We start from the raw sequence: 23,852 nt of genomic DNA on the forward strand, positions 1-23,852 counted from the left end.
ATTCCATCACCTCCACTAGCTTTGTTCATAGTGATGCTTCCTAAGGCCCACTTGACTTTGCATTCCAGGATATCTGGCTCTAGGTGAGTGATCACACCATCGTGATTATCTGGGTCATGAAAATCTTTTTTGTATTTCTTCTGTGTATTCCTGCCACCTCTTCTTAATATCTTCTTCTTCTATTAGGTCCATACCATTTCTGTCCTTATTGTGCCCATCTTTGCATGAAATGTTCCCTTGATATCCCTAATTTTCTTGAAGAGATCTCTAGTTTTTCCCATTTGTTTTCCTCTATTTGTTTTCCGTATTGTTTTCCTTTATTTCTTTGCATCGATTGTTAAGGAAGGCTTTCTTATCTCCTTGCTATTCTTTGGAACTCTGCATTCAAATGGGTATATCTTTCCTTTTCTCCTTTGCCTTTTGCTTCTCTTCTATTCACAGCTATTTGTAAGGCCTCCTCACACAACCATTTTGCCCTTTTGCATTTATTTTCCTTGGGGATTACCTTGACTCCTATACAATGTCATGTACCTCTGTCCATAGTTCTTCAGGCACTCTGTCTGTCCCTTGAATCTATTTATCACTTCCACTGTACAATTGTAAGGGATTTGATTTAGGCCATACCTGAATGGTCTAGTGGTTTTCCCTACTTTCTTCAATTTAAGTCTGAATTTGGCAATAAGGAGTTCATGATCTGAGCCACAGTCAGCTCCCAGTCTTGTTTTTGCTGACTGTATAGAGCTTCTCCATCTTTGGCTGCAAAGAATATAATCAATCTGATTTCAGTATTGATCATCTGGTGATGTCCATGTGTAGAGTCTTCTCTTGTGTTGTTGGAAGAGGGTGTTTGCTATGACCAGTGCGTTCTCTTTGCAAAACTCTATTAGCCTTTGCCCTGTTTCATTCCATACTCCAAGGCCAAATTTGCCTGTTACTCCAGGTGTTTCTTGACTTCCTACTTTTGCATTCCAGTCCCCTATAATGAAAAGGACATCTTTTTTGGGTGTTAGTTCTAGAAGGTCTTGTAGGTCTTCATAGAACCATTCAGCTTCTTCAGCATTACTGTCAGGGCATAGACTTGGATTTCTGTGATATTGAATGGTTTGCCTTGGACATGAACAGAGATCACCCAGTCATTTTTGAGATTGCATCCAAGTACTGCATTTTGGACTCTTTTGTTGACTATGATGGCTACTCCATTTCTTCTAAGGGATTCTTGCCCACAGTAGTAGATATAATGGTCATCTGAGTTAAATTCACCCATTCCAGTCCATTTTAGTTCACTGATTCCTAAAATGTCGATGTTCACTCTTGCCATCTCCTGTTTGACCACTTCCAATTTGCCTTGATTCACGGATCTAACATTCCAGGTTCCTATGCAATAATCCTCTTTACAGCATAGGACTTTACTTCCATCACTAGTCACATCCACAATTGGGTGGTGTTTTTTGCTTTGACTTCGTCTCTTCACTCTTTCTGGAGTTATCATCTTATCTGAAAGATGATCTCCAGTACCATATCGGGCACCTACTGATTTGGGGAGCTCATCTTTCAGTGTCCTGTCTTTTTGTCTTTTCATACTGTTCTCAAGGCAAGAATACTGAAGTGCTTTGTCATTCCCTTTTCCAGTGAACCACGTTTTGTTAGATCTCTCCACCATGACATGTCCATCTTGGGTGGCCCTGCAGGGCATGGATCACAGTTTCATTGAGTTAGACAAGGCTGTGGTCCATGTGATCAGATTGGTTAGTTTCCTGTGACTGTGGTTTTCAGTCTGTCTGCCCTCTGATGGAAAACGATAAGAGGCTTATGGAAGCTTCCTGATAGGAGAGACTGACTGAGGGGGAAACTGGGTCTTGTTCTGATGGGCAGGGGCCATGTTCAGTAAATCTTTAATCCAATTTTCTGTTGATGGGTGGGGCTGTGTTCCCTCCCTGTTATTTGACCTGAGGCCAAACTATGGTGGAGGTAATGAAGATAATGGTGATTCCTTCAAAAGGTCCCATGCATGCACTGCTACACTCAGTGCCCCCAGCCCTGCAGCAGGCCACTGCTGACCCCCGCCTAATCAATCAAATTGATTAGGATTCCTAGAATTATGAAGAAAATTTGTAGAGGATAAAGATGATAAATCTTAATTACAGATTCTATTTTAAAAAAATTTTTTTTAAACCCCTTTATTGAGGTATGAGCAATGACTGACACACAAAAAGTGGTACACATTTAATGTTTATGATCAAATGGGTCTGGAGATAAGTATACATCCATAAAGCATCTCCATAATCTATACCATAAACACACCCATCCACTCTAGTTTCATTCCACCTTCATAATTTATTATTAGTAGTATTTGGTAATAGAAACATGACAGAACAAGATCTACCGTCTTAGCCTTTTCAGGACACATCAATTCCAGGGCCTGGAGGAGATACACAGGTGCTTGGTCCTGGCTTTAGCTACATCCTATATCCTGTGGCTCAGAACTCTGACAACCTACTAGAGGAAAATCAACAACAGGCCTTTCAGCATTCTGGAAGGTGCTTTGTCTGACTGATGGGGAGAGGCTGGGTAAACCAGTGAATCTCCCTAGGATTCACTGAGGTGTGTCCACTTCTGCTCTTTTCCAAAGCTGATAAGTAGTAGTACAGTAGGCTTGCACATGAATAAGGAGAAGCGAAGGAAGCTCAGAAAGCCAACCCAAATCGAAACTCTGAGGTGGCCTGGCTGCGACACTCAGTAACCCATTTTGGGTTCATGCTGGAGTCAGCATAGTGGACTGGGAGGGCAAATTCAAATCCAGAGGGATGAAGAGACCATTCAAATTGTACAGGAATGCACATATTTGGCTCATTCTGTCCACTCTTTTTGACAGAGCTGCACACTAAAATTCCACAAGTAAAACTCTGCCGGATCTGAGTCCTTGCCTCCTCCCAAGTATTCTAGCAGGTCCTGTGCACCACAAGACACAAAAATTGGACCTCTACCAATTGGAGATCAAATCTCTGCTCCTTCAGAGTGCTTGAGAAAGGGACGGTGAGAGATGAAGTTCAGCTCCGCTTGCCAACAGACTGCTGACATCAGCAGAGCGACTTAAACCACTTCTAAACAAGGTTTGTAGTTTTAATCCACATCTCCAGTGATCCTATTGATCACAGAGAAGTCGCCCTGAGGACATATGTATGGGTAAAAAGCTCTTAGAGGATAAGCAGTCATACTTTTTACTTGTCCTTCAGGTGCTGTTTCCACAAGTTCCTCTTGAGGAAGTTCTCTGCACAGGTCTGGCTACGGCCAGGCGTTTACAATCAGCTCTTGGAGGGATGGTGAAGATGCCGAGGGGACCTGGTGTCTCACGGGGAGCACATTGTAAGGGACACTCAGATAAGGAAAATTAAATTGCTCATGCTGAAAAGGGACGAATATTTCCTTCTCACATTTCCTCAAAAACTGGAGTGTGGTCAGTTCTTTGTCTGACTCTGCAAAATCACTTCATTCGTGTCTGACTCTGTGTGACCCCACAGACGGCAGCCCACCAGGCTCCCCTGTCCCTGGGATTCTCCAGGAAATAGGCTGCCATTTCTGACTCTCTGCAATGTATGCAAATCTTTTCTGTAAGTTAAATAAGCCTCTTGGAAATTTGGCAAACCAAGAGTGTTCCTTCAGGGAACTGGCAGCAAAAGCAGTGACCAAGAGCCCATAAAGCAACAGGTAAAGGGCAGAAAATATTTCTGGGGGAAAAATAAACAGTGTAAGCAACAGCAGTGCCTTCTCAGAACTCCCTTAGATTATATACTGTGCAACAGTACAGCTGGACAAAGAGCTCCCCTTCCACAACAGCCATTTGTCACAGGTCTAGGCAACACAGAGCAAGGAAGTGACAGCAAAGCCTTCACTTGCAGACAAAATCACAATTCACTTGGGAAAGTGGAAAATAATCCTCTTCTCACAAGAAATGTCCTAGTTTATATGAAAGCCGTATCTTTTTATAGTATATCCAACAGAGTCCATTGTTAACTTCTGTCCCTCAGCTATGCTAACCCAAAGGAAGGGCACGAGAATGGAGAAAGGAGACAGGAGAAAGAGCCCGGAGCCCAAAATGCCCACCACAGTCGTCACACCAAAGACCCTTGTCCTCCCCACTGTCAGTCTTCCCTTATACTCTCAGAGCCTCCTCCTCGTAGTCCTGCTGGGCCCAAATTTCCCGAATCAAGAGATAGCAGAAGCCTGACATGGGGAAACCATCAGGCCTTATCCCTCCCCCAACTGAGCTCCCCTTTCGTCTCCCCCACTCCAGTAGCACAACACCACAAACAATGCATAACTGTCCCTCCACTGGTGTACCAACAACACCTTCTTCCTTGAGAGTGCAGAGAAGGTCCCCCTGAGGCAATGTCACCCCCACCAACAGGAAACCCCAAATGGAAGAGGAGCCACCACCAGCCAGCCTTTCTGCTAGAAAGGCTTTCTAGCAGATACACGGGTGGGAGAGACAGTTACAGCCTGGGGGTTTAGCCCTCTCCCGCAAGAGGAATACAAGGGCTTCATCCTCCAGCTGGGGCACCTGGCTCGGGAGGTTCCTGGACATCCGGGCTCATTGGCATATGCCCTGAAGGAAGCAAATGGCCCCGGATTCATGGACAGTTCACTGACGAGACCCATCGGACCTCTGTCTTCCAGCCAATGTGCAGAGTTTGCTCAGTGGAAGAGTGCAGAAAGTGAATGTGGGAGAGTTCCAACCACATTCTGACAGACAGAGTTGGGACTCCTCAGGATTCCCAATGTGCCCTCGCTCGGCACAATGGCACAGAATTCTGACATCAGGCTACAGCCAACTTCTGCCAAAGACTCAACATTTCCCATGCATCACATGTTGCCAATGCCAATATGCACCTTCTTTAGGACTTTAGCAAGGCACCTGAGGTGTGTGAGTGTCAAAGGAAGAAGTGTCTGGTTGGTATATCAGTAGAACACACAAGCAACAGCAGTTCACATTCATGTGCCTGTTTATGGCCACAGGTAGTCTCAACAGAAGAGTTGAGTGGTCTACTCAACCAAGTGTAGTCAACGTCAGCATGCGCCTCCCAGGAGACCCTCTCAGACTACTGCTCTAGACCACAGTATAGGAGGGCGAAAGGTCACCTTTCCTGAGCTGCTTTTCACTGCCTAAGGCAGTGCACAGACTGAAGCAGGAACACAAGAACATCCCTAACAGTGAAGTCCAAATTCTGTGGAAGGCTGTAACATAGGGTAAAGCCTTCATCATGAAAGTCTCAACTTTGCCGGGAAGGAATCCACTGTCATGTCACACTCAGTGATGTGCACTATTATGTTCAGTCCGCTTGCTACAATGATCCCAGGCAGTACCAGGGATTGAGAAATAGGAGACACTTTTGACCACAGAAAGTCCAATGCACCTTTCACATGGAGGGCCTATGTCCTCCTATCCAGCTTTCTCCTTGTGCTCTCACAGCAGCTCTACAGAGGGTCACTCTCCCCAGTCCCTTCCCCACCTCTAGGCTTTAGGCACCCCAACGAAGGTCCCTATGTAGTCAGTCATTCCATCTTTCCTGATCATGGAACTGCTTCCCACTTTGAGCCTCTAATCTCTACAGTACTTCTCCTGAAAAGAACCGACAATCAAAAGTGGCCTGAGAACCACTCATGTAACTCATTTAGTTCAAGATTCATTTGGTATAGCTGCTATGGAAAACAGTATGAAAGCCCCTCAAAAACTGAAAAACAGAACTACCATCTAGTCCAGCAATCCCACTTGGGGTATGTATCCAAAGGAATACCTCACACCAAGAATTTATAGAACATTCACATTCCCACGAGTGAGTAGACATTCACTAGGTACTGTCTCATGAGCCTAAGTGACATGGCTGGCCTGGGAATGAATTCCTGGGAAAGAATATAATAATATAATAAGAATATAAGAATACATATAATATGGAAAATCAATAAATATTTATTGTATGACCATACAGTTCTTGCTGCTGATCAAATATTGACAAAAAAGATAAGCAAGTTTCCTGCTCTTAAAAGGCTTATGTTGTAGTGGGAAGAGCAAATAATAAATATATAAGTAAAGTAATTTCAAACAACAGTAAATGATGGTGGATTACTGTGGGAGAGCATATCTAAGTAACGGATGGAATCCTGGCTTTAATGATGAGAAAGAGGCATCCATATGAAGTATTGGGAGGGAGACTGTCATGTGCAGGAGTAAACCGTTCAAGTGGAAAGTTTCCTTGACAATAATGAACTCGATGTGTTCAAGGTACAGGAATGAATCAGTGCATTTGAGCACTGTGAGGATGAAAATGGTCACAGATGAGCCTCATGGAGGTAGACAGATGCCAGACCATGCAGAGTCTTAAGGTCTTAATGAGGAAATGAGGGTATTTTAGAGTTGCAGTGGGGACTGATAGGAGTGCGTTGTGTAGGCATGTTATCCTACTTGGCTTGTACAGTCGTCTCTCTGTCCACAGGGATTGGTCCCAGGACCCCTTGAGGATACAAAAATCCAAGTCCCTTATCTAAAATGGCAGTGAGTGAAAATCACTCAGTCATGTCCAACTCTTTGTGACCCCATGGACTATACAGTCCTGGAATTCTCCAGGCCAGAATACTGGAGTGGGTAGCCTTTCCCTTCTCCAGGGGATCGTCCCAATCCAGGGATCCAATCCAGGTATCTTGCATTGCAGTCAGATTCTTTACCAGCTGAGCCAAAAGGGACTCCCAACAATACTGGAGTGGTTAGCCTATCCCTTCTCCAGGGGATCTTCCAGACACAGGAATCGAACCAGGGTCTCCTGCATTGCAGGCAGATTCTTTACCAACTTGAACTATCAGGGAAGCCCTTAAAATAATAGTATTTGCATATAATCTATACACATCCTGTTATATACTTAGAATCATCTCTAAATTACATATAATACCTAATAGGATATAAACACTATGTACATAGTTGCAATGCATAGTAAATTCAAGTTTTGCTCTTTGGAACTTTCTGAATTGAAAAATTTTTTTTTTTTGGTTTGGTGGTTGGTTGAAACAGTGGATAAGGAACTCAAAGATACTGAGAACCAAGATATTTTTAATGTGTTTTAAAAAAGATCATTCTAGTTGCTTTCTGGAGAATGGATAATAGGAAGGCCAGAGTGGAAGCAGTGTGGCTGGGTTTAGGTTTGTGTTAGTGTAACTGTACAAATGTAAATGGACATTCTCATAATCTTCCTGGACTTCGCAGACTAAAGGGTCCATCTTCCTATTCCATTACCTCACATAGCACTTACAACTACCATTTAATCTTTTTTTTTAGTTTATTGCCTGTTTTTCCCTTCTAGGGTTGCCAAATAAGGCCGCTCAGTTGAATTTGCATTTCAGATATTGAGTAATTCTTTACTCCTAGTGTCCTTGTGTTCTCAGTCGTGTCCAACTAAAGACTGTAGCTGGCCAGGCTCCTTTGTCCCCGGAAATGCTACAGGCAAGAATACTGGAGTGGGTAGTCATTCCCTTCCCCAGGGTATCTTCTCAAGCCAGAAATCAACAACCCTGCATCCCAGGTAGATTCTTTGCTGTCTGAGCCAGCAGGGAAGCCCAGGGAATTCTTTAGTCTGTGTGCTCCCAAATACTGCATGGTAAAGCCCTATACTAAAATTCTGTTCTTTATCTGACATTCAGATAAACGGGGCATCTTGTATTTTTATTTACTAAACCTGGCAACATTACCCCCAATAGAACGCAAACTCCTTGAAGGCAGGAACCCCTTCTGTCTCCCAACTGGTTTCCCAATGTATATCCAGGACATAGACCAGGAGCCCACACACGCTTATTGAATGCATTAACAAAGGATTCAACTACAGAGCGATCGAATAAGAGCCCCTCGGTGAGGGTGCAGATGAAGACCGGAGGCAACGGGGAGAAACATAGGTGTTGACCCGGAGACTAGGGTGCAGCGACACCGGGCCTGGGCGGCCTGCGCGCTGAGGTCACGGGCGCCGGCCCCGGTGACGTCATCACGGCCGCGCTGTCCGCCGGGCTCGAGCTTCATTGGCGCCGGCCCCTCGCCGGCTGTTGTGGAGACCGAGGGCTTTCTGGTGCGCTCTCCGCAGTGCAGGCCCCCTCTGAGGCCGCCCGGCCCCGGCCAGGGCCCCAGAGGCCCACTTGCGCGGTCGTTGGCTGTCAGCCAGCAGGACTGGCCGCTCTACCGCGGGGAGAACGTCTCCTCAGGGCCATGTCTAGGCCGAGCAGCGTCTCCCCGCGGCCGCCGGCTCCCGGTGGGGGCGGGGGCGGCCCCGCGCCCTGTTGCCCTGGGGGCGGCGGCCGTGCCAAGGGGCTGAAGGACATTCGTATAGACGAGGAGGTGAAGATTGCAGTCAATATCGCTCTGGAGCGCTTCCGCTATGGGGACCAGAGAGGTGAGGTTCCTGACAGGGACCCCGCCGGCTGCCCCACCTCCCGGAAGCCCGGCCCCTCGGTGGGCAGGGGCTGCCTCATGCGTGGGAGGGAAGATGGCTCAGCGCAGGCGAGGAGGGCGGGGGGCGGAGGCCGGCGTGGTCGCCCTCTCCCGGGATGTGAGGAGTCGCAGAGTGCTGCGGGTCAGCCAAGTTTCGGGACCCTTCGTGGCGTCCGAAAGCGAAAAAATCAGGTTGCTCCGTAGCGGGAGGCATTTCTTTCCCTAGGGAGAGGGCTTCCGGTAGTTTTGCCACAACTTTTAGGTATTGTTTAGCCCCTGCTTTTTTTTTTAGCCCCTGCTTTTTTTTTGTTTTTTTTCCCTAAATCGAGGTAGATTTAGTTTGAGTTACGGAAGTAGAGGAGCGGAAGGAAATCGTAGAGATAAATGAAGTGGCAACATGTAGTCCTTTGCTTAAATCCTGGAAGCATCACTCTATTGAACAGTTTTTTTTAAAAAAGGAGTTAGACTCCTGGTAGACAAAACATCTTCCCCACCTCTTAAGGTTAGAAAGCGACTTGAGTCACACACTGCAAAGCCAGCAGCCGATCTGTGATCAGTACAGTATATATTAAGTGCTCATTCTGATTTGCTGGTCTAAGTACAAGACCCCCTTACTCTGGAAGCTTAATTAAAAGTGTCTTAAAGAAAAAGAAGAAAAGAAAATATGTGAAGCCCCAGAAATACGCAACATACCCAGTCTGAGATTGTAAAATATGAATTCTGTGCAGTTTTGAAGGCAAAGACAGTGGAATCTGATGCTGAGCGTTCAAAATTCTTGAGCATATCTCATCATTGAAGGAAATAAGCATTTTGTTAATTAAACAAGAGGTAAGATAGTAAACTTGTCAGTTTTTATAGGAGCTCAAGCAGCACAAGTAAGAGTAGTAATCTTTGGTGAACATCAGAGTCCTTTATCATATTTAGGTTTACGTGTTACTAATATCAGAATTCTGGTAGACATTAAGTGGTTAATTAGTACAGGTATATCTGATTATTACACTTTATTGTACTTTGCAGATTTTTTAAATAGTTGTTTTTTCTTTTTTAAACAGTTGAAGGTTTGTGGCAATTCTCTGTTGTCAGATGATGGTTAGCATATTTTATCAATAAATATTTTTAAATTACTGTGTATACATTGTTTTTTAATACATAATGCTGTTGCACATTTAATAGAGTACAGTGTAGTGTAACCATAAATAGGCCCAGGAACAAACCAGCATAGACCCTGGAAACCAAAACAATTTGTATGACTTGCTTTATTATTTTTTATTATTTTACTTTATTATTTATTATATTTGTTTTATTGCAAGAGTCTGGAACCAAACCCACAATCTCACTGAGGTATACCTGTATCTACTTTTCACATAAAATATGGTAAATGTGATTATATGCTTGTATGATTTTTTCAAATTTTATAAATACATGTGTACTGAAATACCTTGAAAAAAATTTGCCTATCAGCAAATGATGCTTTGTGTTTTTTTTTTTTTCATGTAGAAATGGAATTTCCTTCTTCTTTGACCAGTACAGAAAGAGCCTTTATTCATCGATTGAGTCAGTCTCTTGGTTTGGTTTCTAAAAGTAAAGGGTAAGCTGGTAACTTTTTTAACTAGAGAAACTTTACTGAAAAAGAGAAATGTTTTTGACTAAATAGTTAATACCGTTTTAGATTCACATCCTTAATTATATTGTATATAGAAGATCTGATTTATGTTTGTACTTTGCTTTTCTTCCTATCCCCCTTTTTTGGTTTCCCTGGTTGGGAGAGGGTGGGAGAAGAAGGTAAATTTTAAAATGTTAGCAAAATGGTTTAAAAGTTGAAGTTGATTGCATCCAGAAAGATATTTTCATTTTTTGTAGAAACCAAAACTCTTTTTTTTCCCTTGAAGAATGGATAGCCTTAAAATAATAAATACAATTATTAACAGAACTTATTTTTTAAAGCTACTGTACTATAATGGTATGCTTTAGAACACATGCTTATTTTCTTTCATACCAAGTCACAAAGCTGATTAGAAATGATTAAATAAAATGGAACTTATGTTCACTCCTGAGTAGAGATCTTTTATTTTTAATCTCCTAGAATTAACTTTGTTGATTTAGCAAATTAGTCTTTCTGTCTTTTTTTTTCTTTTGTGCCTGGTATTATGGTTCCACTATACCTATTTGAGAGGTATGGAGAAAAGGGCAAGAAACCTGGATTCTACTCCCAGGCTGTCAGTGCTTCATTCTTTAGTTTGATCATGTCCCTTAACTTTAAATGCCAGTGTTTTTTTTAATGTAAAAAAATGAAAAAGTTAATCTCTTTGTGCTAGTTGAGATTCTGTGATCCTGCAGTTTATTTTGAGCTTCTTATATGAGTTTTAAAAACAGATCGCAGAATTACTGTGTGATAATTTACAGTTGTTTTTCTGATCACTTTTTTTTTATATCCTTTCTTTTGAAATGAAACTATGTATGTTGGATTTTGTTTTTCATCTCCTCTTAGAGAGTTGGATTTACTTTGAATTGCTTTTTTTTTTTTTTTAGTAACTGTTCACCTTTTGGTGAAAATACTCTTGTTAGAATAGCACTTGTTTTATGTTCTTTACTATATCCTTATGTTTTCTTAGAAATTCCAGTCAAGTATTCCCATACCCCAGATTTCACCTCCTTATAATTTGTGTCATTTTTCCTGAACTGGTATCACTATGTTTTGGTTCTAAGAGCACACCTTTCTGAGTCTTTAATTTGTTCATGAAAAAAACAAAATTGGTTCCTATTCTTCTTAGTCCAAGTTAGACAAAATGAAACTTACAAAGTGAACTTGTTAAAAACTTGTAGAGAGAATAGATATAGAGTATATGAAAGCAGGTTTTCCAAGTACAGGTTTTTAATCTTGTGATTGCTGAAGGTGCTGCTTAATAGGTATACACGTATTTCACTTGGGCTTCCCAGATGGCTCAGTGGTAAAGAATCTGCCTGCCAATGCAGAGATACAGGAGACACTGGGTTTCGATCTCTGGCTTGGGAAGATCCCCTGGAGGAGGAAATGACAACCCACTCCAGTATTCTTGCCTGAGAAATCCCCTCGACAGTGGAGCCTGGGGGGACATGGAGTCGCAGTAGTCCAACATGACTTAACGACTGAGCGTGCGCACATGCGGCATGCATGCAAGTGTTTTTCTCACCCTGACCAGGATGCTGTGTCCTATAAGGCCTTCCTTTCAGATTTGAATTATTGCCTCCCTTACCTTCTGCCCTAGAAGATTGAATGCTGTACTCCCCCTCTCTTCCCCTAGCTAAAATAAGAAAAATGGGTTAAAAGTGAGGAACCCTGTTAGTGAAGTTTTGGAAATCCATTAAAACCCTGTGATGTACAGAAATAATAGTAACAGTAGCTAGTATTTATTAAGTGCCCTTGTGCAACAGGCATTGTGCTAGGTGCTTTAAGTAAATTATCATTTGATCCTCACAATAGTCTTGTATGGTGGGTTCTACTTTTTTAATACGCGATTCCTATATAACAGATGAGGCAAGTCAAGCTTAGAGATATTAGTTTTCCAAAGTTCACACAGCTAGCAAGTGGCAGAGCCAACAATCAAACATAGTTAATGTTTAGCTAATTTTTGTTGTTTGTAGTGAATTCATAGCAATGTTTTAGGAACTATGAGTAGTCAAGAGGGAAATGTTAGATAATGCTTCTTTCGACAAGGAAAGAAAATTGTCACAAACATAGTGAGTGTGACATGGAAATAATTGTGTTTAGTCACAAAATTAACTTGGTTTATTATTTCTGAGCTAATCATAAAAAGAAACAGATTTGTGTGGTGTAAACTTCAATAAATTTGTAAATTTGTATTACAGTATCAAAGGTAAAATGGTTTGGAGTTAGGTCTTTCTGTCTGTCTGCCTGTGCTTAGTCACTCAGTGGTATCTGACTCTTTGCCACCCTTTGAACTGTAGCCACCAGGCTCCTCTGTCCATGGGATTTTCCAGGCAAGAATACTGGCGTGGGTTGCCATTTCCTCCTCCAGGGGATCTTCCTGATGTAGGGATTGAACTGGCATCTTCTGTGTCTCCTGTACTGGAGTGGATTCTTTACCTGCTGAGCCACTGGGGCAACCCCTCTATCTGCCTAGTGGAAGTATAGATTAAAGGGAAATGAAATTAAGTATTTGCTAGACATTAAACAAATGTGTATTATCTTTGTGAAGTGAAGTGAAAGTCCCTCAGTGGTGCCTGACTCTTTGTGACCCCATGGACTATACAGTCCATGAAGTTCTCCAGGCCAGAATACTGGAGCGGGTAGCCTATCCCTTCTCCAGGGGATCTTCCCAACCCAGGAATTGAACCAAGGTCTCCTGCATTGCAGGTGGGTTCTTTACCAACTGAGCTATGAGGGAAGACTTTGTATATTTATATAGAGACATTAATTCCTTGGTGGCTGAGAACTTTTAAGTAGTGCTTTCAGATTTTGGCTCTTCAGCAGATTTTTAAACAATTCTCAGGTTTGTAAAGTGGGGAATAGCTGTATGGTTGTATTTGAGGTAAATTGTTCAGTAACATACTGTGTAAATGCAACATTTATGTCATGGTCCATGAGTGGGTTGGAAAAGAATTTCCAGACATGAGACAGAATGAGAGGGAAATAAAGTTTATTAGAGTGGGAGATGCTGTTAGAACAGCGGGCTGGCTCAAGGGAGAGCTGACATTGACTAGGTCCTTGGTCTATTTTTATAGCCAGGGTACAAGGAGCGGGATAGGGGTCTTGTGGGTCATTTGCTGATTGGATGAGGCATGTATACTGGGTCGGGGATGAGTAAGGCAAATACTTTTTCCCTGTGGGGTAGAAGGGGAGACAGGTTATGCTGCTCAGGAGGACCTGAAATTTGTTAATAGTTACAGCATGGGTGTGGGAGGGAATGACACTAAGGGTCTGGTTTTTCTCTTCCTGCATTCCAAGACCCTCCTTGGTTTCATCTGCTCTTTCATCCTTGGGTCACCACAATTTATTAATATTAAAATTACATCAAATTTGATTAGTTATATCATCATTTCTTTAAAAGGAAGAAGCTATTGAAATATTAGAACTTCATTATAATGTATGATTACTTTTTCCTTTGAAAGTTAGAAGTTACGATGTTCTTACCTGTACTTTCAGTCCATCTATACTTAAATATGGCATATGTGCCTTGCGTGCTACTATATTTTTAAAACTTCTTGTGAACTTCACTTATCTAGCATCTTTCCGACATTTTGCAGATTTCTAGTTAATTTTGCTTTGTAAAGGTACTACTAGATTTTCATGGTAGTGTGTTACCTTGGAATGAAATCATGGTGAGATTTCATTGTATTAATTTACGGACAGCTGCTGTATAGAATGTTTTCATCTGCATAATAACAGTGAATATTTTGCCAGAATTTCACTAATTTTTGAATTATATGTCAGTGCCACTGTGGTGGTGAATGGTATAGGGACAGCACTAATATTGACAAGTAGAAGTTTTTACTAAAACATAAAAACTAGTAGGTTGGTATTACCTTTCTGTCCACCATCTGTGTTCAAACCAAATTTAATAAATTTTAAATGCTAGTGGCTAAGTCCTCCCACTGCTTAGTATGAGTTATTTTTATACATTGTTTTGCTGTCTTTTGCAACATGAACTCTGTAGCCCACCAGGCTCCTCTGTCCATGGAGTTTTCAAGGCAAGAGTACTGGAGTAGGTTGCCGTTTTCTTCTCCAGAGGATCTTTCTGACCCAGGAATCAGAGTAGCATCTCCTGCATCTCCTCTTTATCACTGAGCCACCAGCGAAGCTCATTCTTACTCATTAATTCTGTATGATTGTTAGGCAATCTCTGTTAGGAAAGTTTCAACCTAACCTGTTCATTTAGTTGTTAGCTTACTGAGGAAAAGTGTGTTTTCCTTAACTTTGTAATCCTGATCTCTAGCATAGTGCCTGGCATACAGTAGGTATTCAGTATATGATGAATGATTGAATAAAAGAGAATTAAAAGTAAAATCTAGGAAAACTTTCCTGAGATGATTTTTAAGAAAATTAAAACATCTTGGAACTGATAGACATATTCGAGATTTTAAAATTAATGGTTCTACTGTGTCAGAGAAGTAAATTGATTTATTTTTGATCGCATGTTACTTGAAAGATTATTACTAGGTGAACAGAAGCCTCCTGACTCTTGCTCTAGTGCTCATTTCAGCACACTTCTGGCCTTCTATAGTTAAAATTTTATGAAGTAAATGAGAGAGAAGGGGAATGAGTGACTGATGGGAAAAGAACCTACTATGGAAAACATCTCTAGAATCCAGTAATTCTGATTTACCATGGAATTGACTAAAATTTCTAGATAAGTTTAAATTTTAATAAGTTCATCTTTATGTCATCATTTAAACATCACTAAGCACTTGTTCAGGAGTAGATGATGGCATAGAAAGGTTGTAATTCATGGAGGAATTTTCAGAAGTTAAAAATCTTGGTAAATTGAAGGCCAAGACTTAGAAAACTTAGATAGCTAAAACTGTATAGGTTAATCTTCGGTTTCATATCATTTTATAGTGAAGGTATTGTTGAAAAAAATTTAAATCTAATGAGAATTAGAAAAATTATACATGTATTTTTCATTGTATTTGTGGCTTTGTTCATTTTTGTAAGGTGATAGTGGCATTAACAAATTGTAAAAATTTTATTATAAAGTTTTGGTTAACTTTTTTGGTATAAGAAATGATATTTTTTCCTGGCTATAATAATTGCTTTCATTTATTATATTTAGTATGTACACAGTAAAAGATACTGCCCTTTATGCATTATCTTATTTAATCATGTTAATAGTTCTTTGAGGCAGGTATCATCATCATCATCATCATAGGCTCAGAGCTATTACATAATTTGCTTGTGGTCCCACAGCTAGTAAGTGGTAGAGGTAGGATTCAAATCCAAGTGCATGTGCTTTCAGAGCCGGAGCTCTTTGCCAATATTACATTGTACTAGATTATAGACATGTATTATTAAATCCTTCAAGATACATCTGAGGACTTCCTTTGTATGTGACATTGTACTTAGTACTCTTGAAGCTACAGAAGTCATCAAAGATATAATTAGGACTCGTTGAAGAATCTGGTAACTTGAGAGCAGTTATATGTCATCATTACCTTATAATCAAAAGTTGGAGTCGGAAACTTTGAAAGATTTCTTTTTATTTTTTTTTCCCAGTATACATCTGAAAATGCTTATCAATAATGCTGATTTTTTGGTTCAGCCACTAAACTTGGCTTTCTTAACAGGTTTTTCATGGGAGTGTGACATTACCAACATACTGGGAAAACACTCAGTGGGATATATTAGTCTGGATCACTGTCATAACTGGACCACCATGGCATTGTCATTATCATTTTTAGATTCTGTTGTTCAAATTGATTTTCTCCCTCTGTATATTTCCCAGCATGTATTAGTTGGTGATGTTTCATCCACCATGAAGCCTGCTAAGACAAACTTTCAGGGTAAGTAAGCCTTTTTTGCTGATTAAAACTAGATTTGCAGCATTTTAAAATTTTAATTGAAAATGGTCCTGTGGCCGCTTTAGCACTCAATTCCTCTTTACTGAATTTTTTGGAGATTTTCAGCATCTTATCTCAAAGCATTTTGATCTTTTTCAGTGTTTTGCTTGAGACATGTTTTCTAAGTAGCCATACATCATATGTGAACAAATTGACTTATATAGTAAATAAATGATTTTTATTAATATTCAGAAAGGGAGCAAATAGATACCTAACTGTGAAGAAGAAAGATGGATCAGAAACAGCTCATGCAATGATGACCTGTAATTTGACTCATAATACAAAACATGCTATTAGGAGCCTAATTCAGAGATTTCCTGTCACCAATAAAGAGCGTACTGAACTTCTGCCTAAGACAGAAAGAGGAAATGTGTTTGCTGTTGAAGCTGGTATGTATTTTCTGGGGAGATTCCTTGTTTATCCTTTTATTGAATGACTATTCTTTTTCCACTTAACATTTAAAATTTTTTAACATTTTAAAACAACATTGAATAAGATTTCTCACTGTGAATAAGTTTGTTTGAAATGATTAGAATTTGTAAAAATTTTTGTAATGAAATGCAGTGTTAAGGCATGTCATTAAGTTAGACAGGGTTTTTGTTTTTGTTTCTTTTTTTACATGTTATAGTAATAGCTAACCCTTTATTGAGCACTTATTGTGTGCTGGACAGCATTGTAAACTTGATATAGAGCCTCATGGCAACCCTTCCAAGGTAAGAATTTCCCCTATTTCACAGGTGAAGAAACTGGGCTCAGAGAAGTTTAAAGATTTGTTCAAGGCCGCTCAATCAGCTAGTAAACTGCAGAGCTGGGGTTTGACTCCAAGGTCTCCACTTGGACTATTATATATTATGCTGCCATGATACACTATGAGTGGAATTTTGAATTAGGGCTTCAGCTTTTGCGAAGAGATAGGACAGAGTCTTCAGTATATTAACTTGCTCAGAAGTAGATAAATATATATATTTAGGTTATAAAGTGAAGTTGTAATTTTACTGTTTGGAAAAATAATTTTCCTAATGAGAAGTTTATTTCTTTTATTATCTCCAGTGACAGAGTTTCTGTTGGTGAAGTAGGTTTGCAGAATGTAGAAAATGCATGGTCCTAGCCATCAAGGAGCTTTATTAATAAAAATATTTTCACACAAAAATATTTTAAGTTATATGAAGAATATAAAACACATCATGCCTTTTTTATTCATATCTGCTTAAATATAGATGTTGGCTAAAATGCACAATTAGGAGATTTGTTAAGCATTAAAGCCTTAAGTTCACACGTTATTCTGTTTGATCACGTAATCTTACATGCTAACTTCAAGAGGGGTTTTTTCTTTTTCATATGTGTTTTCATACTGCATGTAATAGACTTTACAAGTATAATGTGTATTGTTTCCTACTCTAAAATTTTGTTCTAATTGATAGAAACAAGTTTGAGAATCATTTTAGGATATCAAAATTGGATTTTATTTTTAATGATTTTTGTTCATTTTAAAACATTATACACTAGGAATACTTCCGAGAAGTTTGCCATCTAATTGATATCAAAACGTGTAGTGTTCTCTAAGAATACTGTGTAGGAATTAAGCAGCTAAGGTACTGCTTGCTAATTTTATGTTGACTGAGTAGAGAAGAAGCACTTAGAAGGTATTAATTACTTACTTATGTTTTTAACTGTATTGTTGATCATAAATTTTTTTTTGTTCTCTGATTCATTTTCAAAGAAAATCGGGAAATGAGCAAGACAAGTGGGCGACTCAACAATGGCATACCTCAGATTCCAGTAAAAAGAGGAGAATCTGAATTTGATTCTTTCAGACAATCTCTGCCAGTGTTTGAAAAACAAGAGGAAATTGTTAAAATAATTAAGGAAAATAAAGTAGTTTTGATTGTCGGAGAAACTGGATCTGGAAAGACTACACAGGTTTGTGTCTACTTTGTTGTTTATAGAAGAAAAATATTTTACTTCATGTGATGGTTTTGCATCAAATTTATGCTACATATACAAAGTAAACATAATTACAGTTTTTAAACTACTAGTTTGGCTGAAATTTAAAAATTCATGAAATCCAGCATTTGCATAGGTATTGACAAAACAGCATCTTCTGCTCTTAGGATAAAAGTATAAATTGTTTTGAAGTGCTGATTGATCATTTTTTTGAAAATTAAATTTATATACTCTTTGACTCAGCATATATTTGTCTTTGCAAAAGTATTTGAGGATAGATGCTCAGTACAGTGTTCTTTATAGCAAGCAACAACATCAATAATAACAAACCTAAAAAAGCTGGACACTATATGTAATCATATTTGTTAAATTATAGCACATCCACTAGATGGAATGTGCAGCTGTTAAAATGGATTAGGTAGATCTGATATGTTGTTAAGTGACATCAGCAGATTACAAACATTAATAATGACTTCGTGGGAATAAAAGCCTGTTTATATACACAAATATTTTAAGTTGTATAAACATATTTTCCCCCCAAAAGAGTTTATGAGAAACTTACCAGTAGTTACTTTTGTGGAGAGGACTGTTGGTAATGGTAGGGGTTGGTAAGACTTTTACCTTATATTCTAAATCTTTTTGACCTGTTTGAACTTAATTATATAAGAGTGTTTGCAGTCCTTCTATTAGGCTATTTCTGATTTCTTTATACTTTTCACTATTTAAAAGAGTCCAACAGAGTTTTATTTCATTGACTTTATAGGATATTTTGGAAAGAATTAATATTTTTGCAATATTGATTATTCCTGCCCAGGAATATGTCATATTTTTTTAGAATGTTCCCATCCTTTATGTTTTTTAGTAGTGTTTTATAATCTTTTTCATGTAAACCTTAACTGTTTCTTTATACTTTTGTTTTTAAGTGTTTTAGTTTCTATTGTGAACAAAATCTTTTTAAATTATGTTTTTTAGCTGATTATTAGCAGTTAACATGAAAGGGTTTTTTTTTATGTTTGGACATGTTACATAACTTTTTTAGTTCTAATGATTTTTCAGTTGACATAGATTTTCTGGATATACAGTTATGCCATCTTAATAGTACTTTAAAATTTGTTTCAGATTCCTCAGTTCCTTTTAGATGATTGCTTTAAAAATGGTATTCCCTGCCGTATATTTTGTACTCAACCAAGACGATTAGCAGCTATTGCTGTGGCTGAAAGAGTTGCTGCAGAGAGGAGAGAAAGGATTGGTCAAACAATTGGGTATCAGATTCGTTTAGAAAGCAGGTAAAGACAATTCACCTGTAACCTTTTATCATTCTTAGAAAAGACTAAATATTTGTATTTCACTAAACATAGAGAATGTGTTAGTTGAAAAATGAGGTGGTCATTTTGCTTCAAGTAAGTTTGTGAACAGAACATTGAGGTCATGTCTAAACTTATTGAGGTTTTGAATAAATAAATAGTTTGAAAAGAAATTCTGTTTCATAGTTTCATGATAAAGTGCAAGTTGTATCACCTCTTTGAGTCTTAGTTTCCTCATCTGTAGTATTCGGTTAATGAAAGCATCTAGAGCACAGGTTTGATGTGAAGTTTACAGTAAGCACTCAGTAAGTGTTAGTGACTGAATTCATTATTATTATTGTTATTGATATTAGTAGTACTTAGTAGTGCCTTCTTGACAGGTAGTACCATTTCTTTGCTCATAGTTATTTGGGTATAATGATTCAAAAAGCTGATCTCATTTATGATGTACTGTTTTACTCAAGTTAAAAATGTTTGGGATCTTAAAAACAATCTCTTTGTACTCTTTAACAATTAATTAATAAAAGGCTATTAGTAATAATAAATTTGTGATATTATCAAACATAAAATATGTATTTCATATAACTTTGCTAATAAAGCATGTATACCAGTACACTAAATGTATATGTATACCAATACACTACATGTATACCAGCGAACTAAAATGGACTGGAATGGGTGAATTGAACTCAGATGACCATTATATCTACTACTGTGGGCAAGAATCCCTTAAAAGAAATAGAGTAGCCATCACAGTCAACAAAAGAGTCCAAAATGCAAAACTTGGATGCAGTCTCAAAAATGACAGAATGATCTATGTTCATTTCCAAGGCATACCACACAATTGCACTCATCTCACACTCTAGTAAAGTAATGCTCCAAATTCTCCAAGCCAGGCTTCAGCAATATCTAAATCGTGAACTTCCAGATGTTCAAGCTGGTTTTAGAAAAGGCAGAGGCACCAGAGATCAAATTGCCAATATCCGCTGGATCATCGAAAAAGCAAGAGAATTCCAGAAAATCCTCTGTTTCTGCTTTATTGACTATGCCAAAGCCTTTCACTGTGTAGATCACAATAAACTGGAAAATTCTTAAAGAGATGGGAATACCAGACCACCTGACCTGCCTCTTGAGAAATCTCTATGTAGGCCAGGAAGCAACAGTTAGAACTGGACATGGACAGCAGACTGGTTCCAAACAGGAAAAGGAGTACGTCATTGTTGTATATTATCACCCTGCTTATTTATCTTATATGCAGAGTTCATCATGAGAAACGCTGGGCTAGATGAAGCACAAGCTGGAATCAAGATTGCTGGGAGAAATAGCAGTAACCTCAGATATGCAGATGACACCACCCTATGGCAGAAAGTGAAGAAGAACTAAAAAGCCTCTTGATGAAAGTGAAAGAGGAGAGTGAAAAAGTTGGCTTAAAGCTCAACATTCAGAAAACTAAGATCACCACGTCCTGTCTGATCTCTTGGCAAATAGATAGGGAAAGAGTGGAAACAGTGGCTGACTTTATTTTTGGGGACTCCAAAATCACTGTAGATGGTGTGACTGCAGCCATGAAGTTAAAAGACACTTACTCTTTGGAAGGAAAGTTATGACCAACCTAGAGTAGTCCAGTGGCTAAGACTCTGTGCTCCCAATGCAGGGGGCTTGGGTTTGATCCCTGGTTGGGGAACTAGATCCTGCATGCCACAACTAAGACAAGCCAAATAAATGGGCCTACAAGACCTTCTAGAACTAACACCCAAAAAAGATGTCCTTTTCATTATGGGGGCTGGAATGCAAAAGCAGGAAGTCAAGAAACACCTGGAGTATCAGACAAATTTGGCCTTGGAGTGTGGAATGAAGCAGGACAAAGGCTAATAAAGTTTTGCCAAGAGAACACACTGGTCATGGCCAACACTGTCTTCCAACAACACAAGAGAAGACTCTACACATGGACATCACCAGATGGTCAACACCGAAATCAGATTGATTATATTCTTTGCAGCCAAAGATGGAGAAGCTCTATACAGTCAGCAAAAATAAGACCGGGAGCTGACTGTGGTTCAGATCATGAACTCCTTATTGCCAAATTCAGACTTAAATTGAAGAAAGTAGGGAAAACCACTAGACCATTCAGGTATGGTCTAAATCAAATCCCTTATGACTATACAGTGGAAGTGAGAAATAGATTTAAGGGACTAGATCTGATATATAGAGTTCCTGGTGAACTATGGACAGAGGTTCATGACATTGTACAGGAGACAGGGATCAAGACCATCCCCATGGAAAAGAAATGCAAAAAAGCAAAGTGGTTGTCTGAGGAGGCCTTACAAATAACTGTGGAAAGAAGAGAAGCGAAAAGCAAAGGAGAAAAGGAAAGATATACCCATTTGAATGCAGAGTTCCGAAGAATAGCAAGGAGAGATAAGAAAGCCTTCCTCAGTGATCAGTGCAAAGAAATAGAGGAAAACAACAGAATGGGAAAGACTAGAGATCTCTTCAAGAAAATTGGAGATACCAAGGAAACATTTCATGCAAAGATGTATTTGATAAAGGACAGAAATGGTCTGGACCTAACAGAAGCAGAAGATATTAAGAAGAGGTGGCAAGAATACACAGAAGAACTGTACAAAAAAGATCTTCATGATCCAGATAATCATGATGGTGTGATCACTCACCTAGAGCCAGACATCCTGGAATGTGAAATCAAGTGGGCCTTAGAAAGCATCACTACAAACAAAGCTAGTGGAGGCGATGGAACTCCAGTTGAGCTATTTCAAATCCTGAAAGATGATGCTGTGAAAGTGCTGCACTCAATATGCCAGCAGATTTGGAAAACTCAGCAGTGGCCACAGGACTGGAAGAGTCAGTTTTCATTCCAATCCCAAAGAAAGGCAATCCTAAAGAATGCTCAAACTACCGCACAATTGTACTCCTCTCACATGTTAGTAAAGTAATGCTCCAAATTCTGCAAGCCAGGCTTCAGCAATACTTGAACTGTGAACTTCCAGATGTTCAAGCTGGGTTTAGAAAAGGCAGAAGAACCAGAGATCAAATTGCCAACATCCGCTGGATCATTGAAAAAGCAAGAGAGTTCCAGAAAAACATCTCTTTCTGCTTTATTGACTATGCCAAAGCCTTTCACTGTGTGGATCACAATAAACTGGAGAATTCTTAAACAGATGAGAATCCCAGACCACTTGACCTGCCTCTTGAGAAACCTATATGCAGGTCAGGAAGCAACAGTTAGAACTGGATGTGGAACAGCAGACTGGTTCCAAATAGGAAAAGGAGTACGTCAAGGCTGTATATTGTCACCCTGCTTATTTAACTTATATGAAGAGTACATCATGAGAAACGCTGGGCTGGAAGAAGCACAAGCTGGAATCAAGATATGCCGGGAGAAATATCAATAACCTCAGATATGCAGATGACACCACCCTTATGGCAAAAAGTGAAGAGGAACTAAAAAGCCTCTTGATGAAAGTGAAAGAGGAGAGTGAAAAAGTTGGCTTAAAGCTCAACATTCAGAAACTAAGATCATGCCATCTGGTCCCATCACTTCGTGGGAAATAGATGGGGAAACAGTGGAAACAGTGTCAGACTTTTATTTTTTTGGGCTCCAAAATCACTGCAGATGGTGATTGTGGCCATGAAATTAAAAGATACTTCCTCCTTGGAAGGAAAGTTATGACCAACCTAGATAGCATATTAAAAAGCAGAGACATTACTTTGCCAACAAAGGTCCATCTAGTCAAGGCTATGGTTTTTCCAGTGGTCATGTATGCTTTTGAACTGTGGTGTTGGAGAAGACCCTTGAGAGTCCCTTAGACTGTGAGGAGATCCAACCAGTCCATCCTAAAGGAGATCAGCCCTGGGTGTTCATTGGAAGGACTGATGCTGAAGCTGAAACTCCAGTACTGTGGCCACCTCATGTGAGGAGTTAACTCATTGGAAAAGACCCTGATGCTGGGACGAACTGGGGGCAGGAGGAGCAGGGGACAACAGAGGATGAGATGGCTGGATGGCATCACCGACTTGATGGACATGAGTTTGAGTAAACTCCGGGAGTTGGTGATGGACAGGGAGGCCTGGTGTGCTGCGATTCATGGGGTCGCAAAGAGTCGGACATGACTGAGCAACTGAATTGAACTGAACTGAGAAAGCATGTTAAAAAGCAGAGACATTACTTTGCCATCAAAGGTCCATCTGGTCAAGGCTATGGTTTCCAGTAGTCATTTATGGATGTGAGAGTTAGACCATAAAGAGAGCTGAGTGCCGAAGAATTGATGCCTTTGAGCTGTGGTGTTGGAGAAGACCCTTGAGAGTCCCTTGGATTGCAAGGAGATCCAACTAGTCCATCAAGGAAATCAGTCCTGAGTGTTCTTTGGAAGGACTGATGTTGAGGCCAAAACTCTAATACTTTTTCCACCTGATGTAAAGAACTGACTCATTTGAAAAGACCCTGATGCTAGGAAAGATTGAGGGCAGGAGGAATAGGGGATGACAAAAGGTTAGATGGTTGGATGGCATTACTGACTCAATGGAGATGAGTTTGAGTAAACTCTGGGAGTTGGTGATGGACAGGGAGTCCTGGC

The 23,852-nt window shown here is 39.7% G+C and overlaps 1 protein-coding gene and 1 long non-coding RNA gene across 5 annotated transcripts in view; both read left to right on the top strand.

Moving 5' to 3' along the window:
* The first annotated feature begins 2,168 nt into the window (after window positions 1–2,168).
* LOC139033355 (uncharacterized) lies at window positions 2,169–3,444 on the top strand. The gene is made up of 2 exons (XR_011485938.1): window positions 2,169–3,110; window positions 3,234–3,444. It is a non-coding gene; the product is annotated as an uncharacterized lncRNA (long non-coding RNA).
* Window positions 3,445–8,027: 4,583 nt separating this feature from the next.
* The window catches only part of YTHDC2 (YTH N6-methyladenosine RNA binding protein C2), a 64,288-nt gene continuing 48,463 nt past the window's right edge, over window positions 8,028–23,852 (top strand). The window contains exons 1-5 of one of the 4 annotated variants that reach the window (XM_070462353.1): window positions 8,028–8,420; window positions 9,956–10,046; window positions 16,205–16,401; window positions 17,733–17,932; window positions 19,076–19,242. In XM_070462353.1, the coding sequence (XP_070318454.1) occupies window positions 8,237–8,420; window positions 9,956–10,046; window positions 16,205–16,401; window positions 17,733–17,932; window positions 19,076–19,242 (839 nt within the window). In that variant the 5' untranslated portion in view covers window positions 8,028–8,236. Of the gene's footprint in view, window positions 8,421–8,769; window positions 9,287–9,955; window positions 10,047–16,204; window positions 16,402–17,732; window positions 17,933–19,075; window positions 19,243–23,852 lie in introns of those variants that run through there. The other 3 variants (XM_020888252.2, XM_020888253.2, XM_070462354.1) reach the window with 3 other exon arrangements.

This window comes from Odocoileus virginianus, unplaced genomic scaffold (assembly GCF_023699985.2).
Source record: "Odocoileus virginianus isolate 20LAN1187 ecotype Illinois unplaced genomic scaffold, Ovbor_1.2 Unplaced_Scaffold_3, whole genome shotgun sequence".
NCBI lineage: Eukaryota > Metazoa > Chordata > Mammalia > Artiodactyla > Cervidae > Odocoileus > Odocoileus virginianus.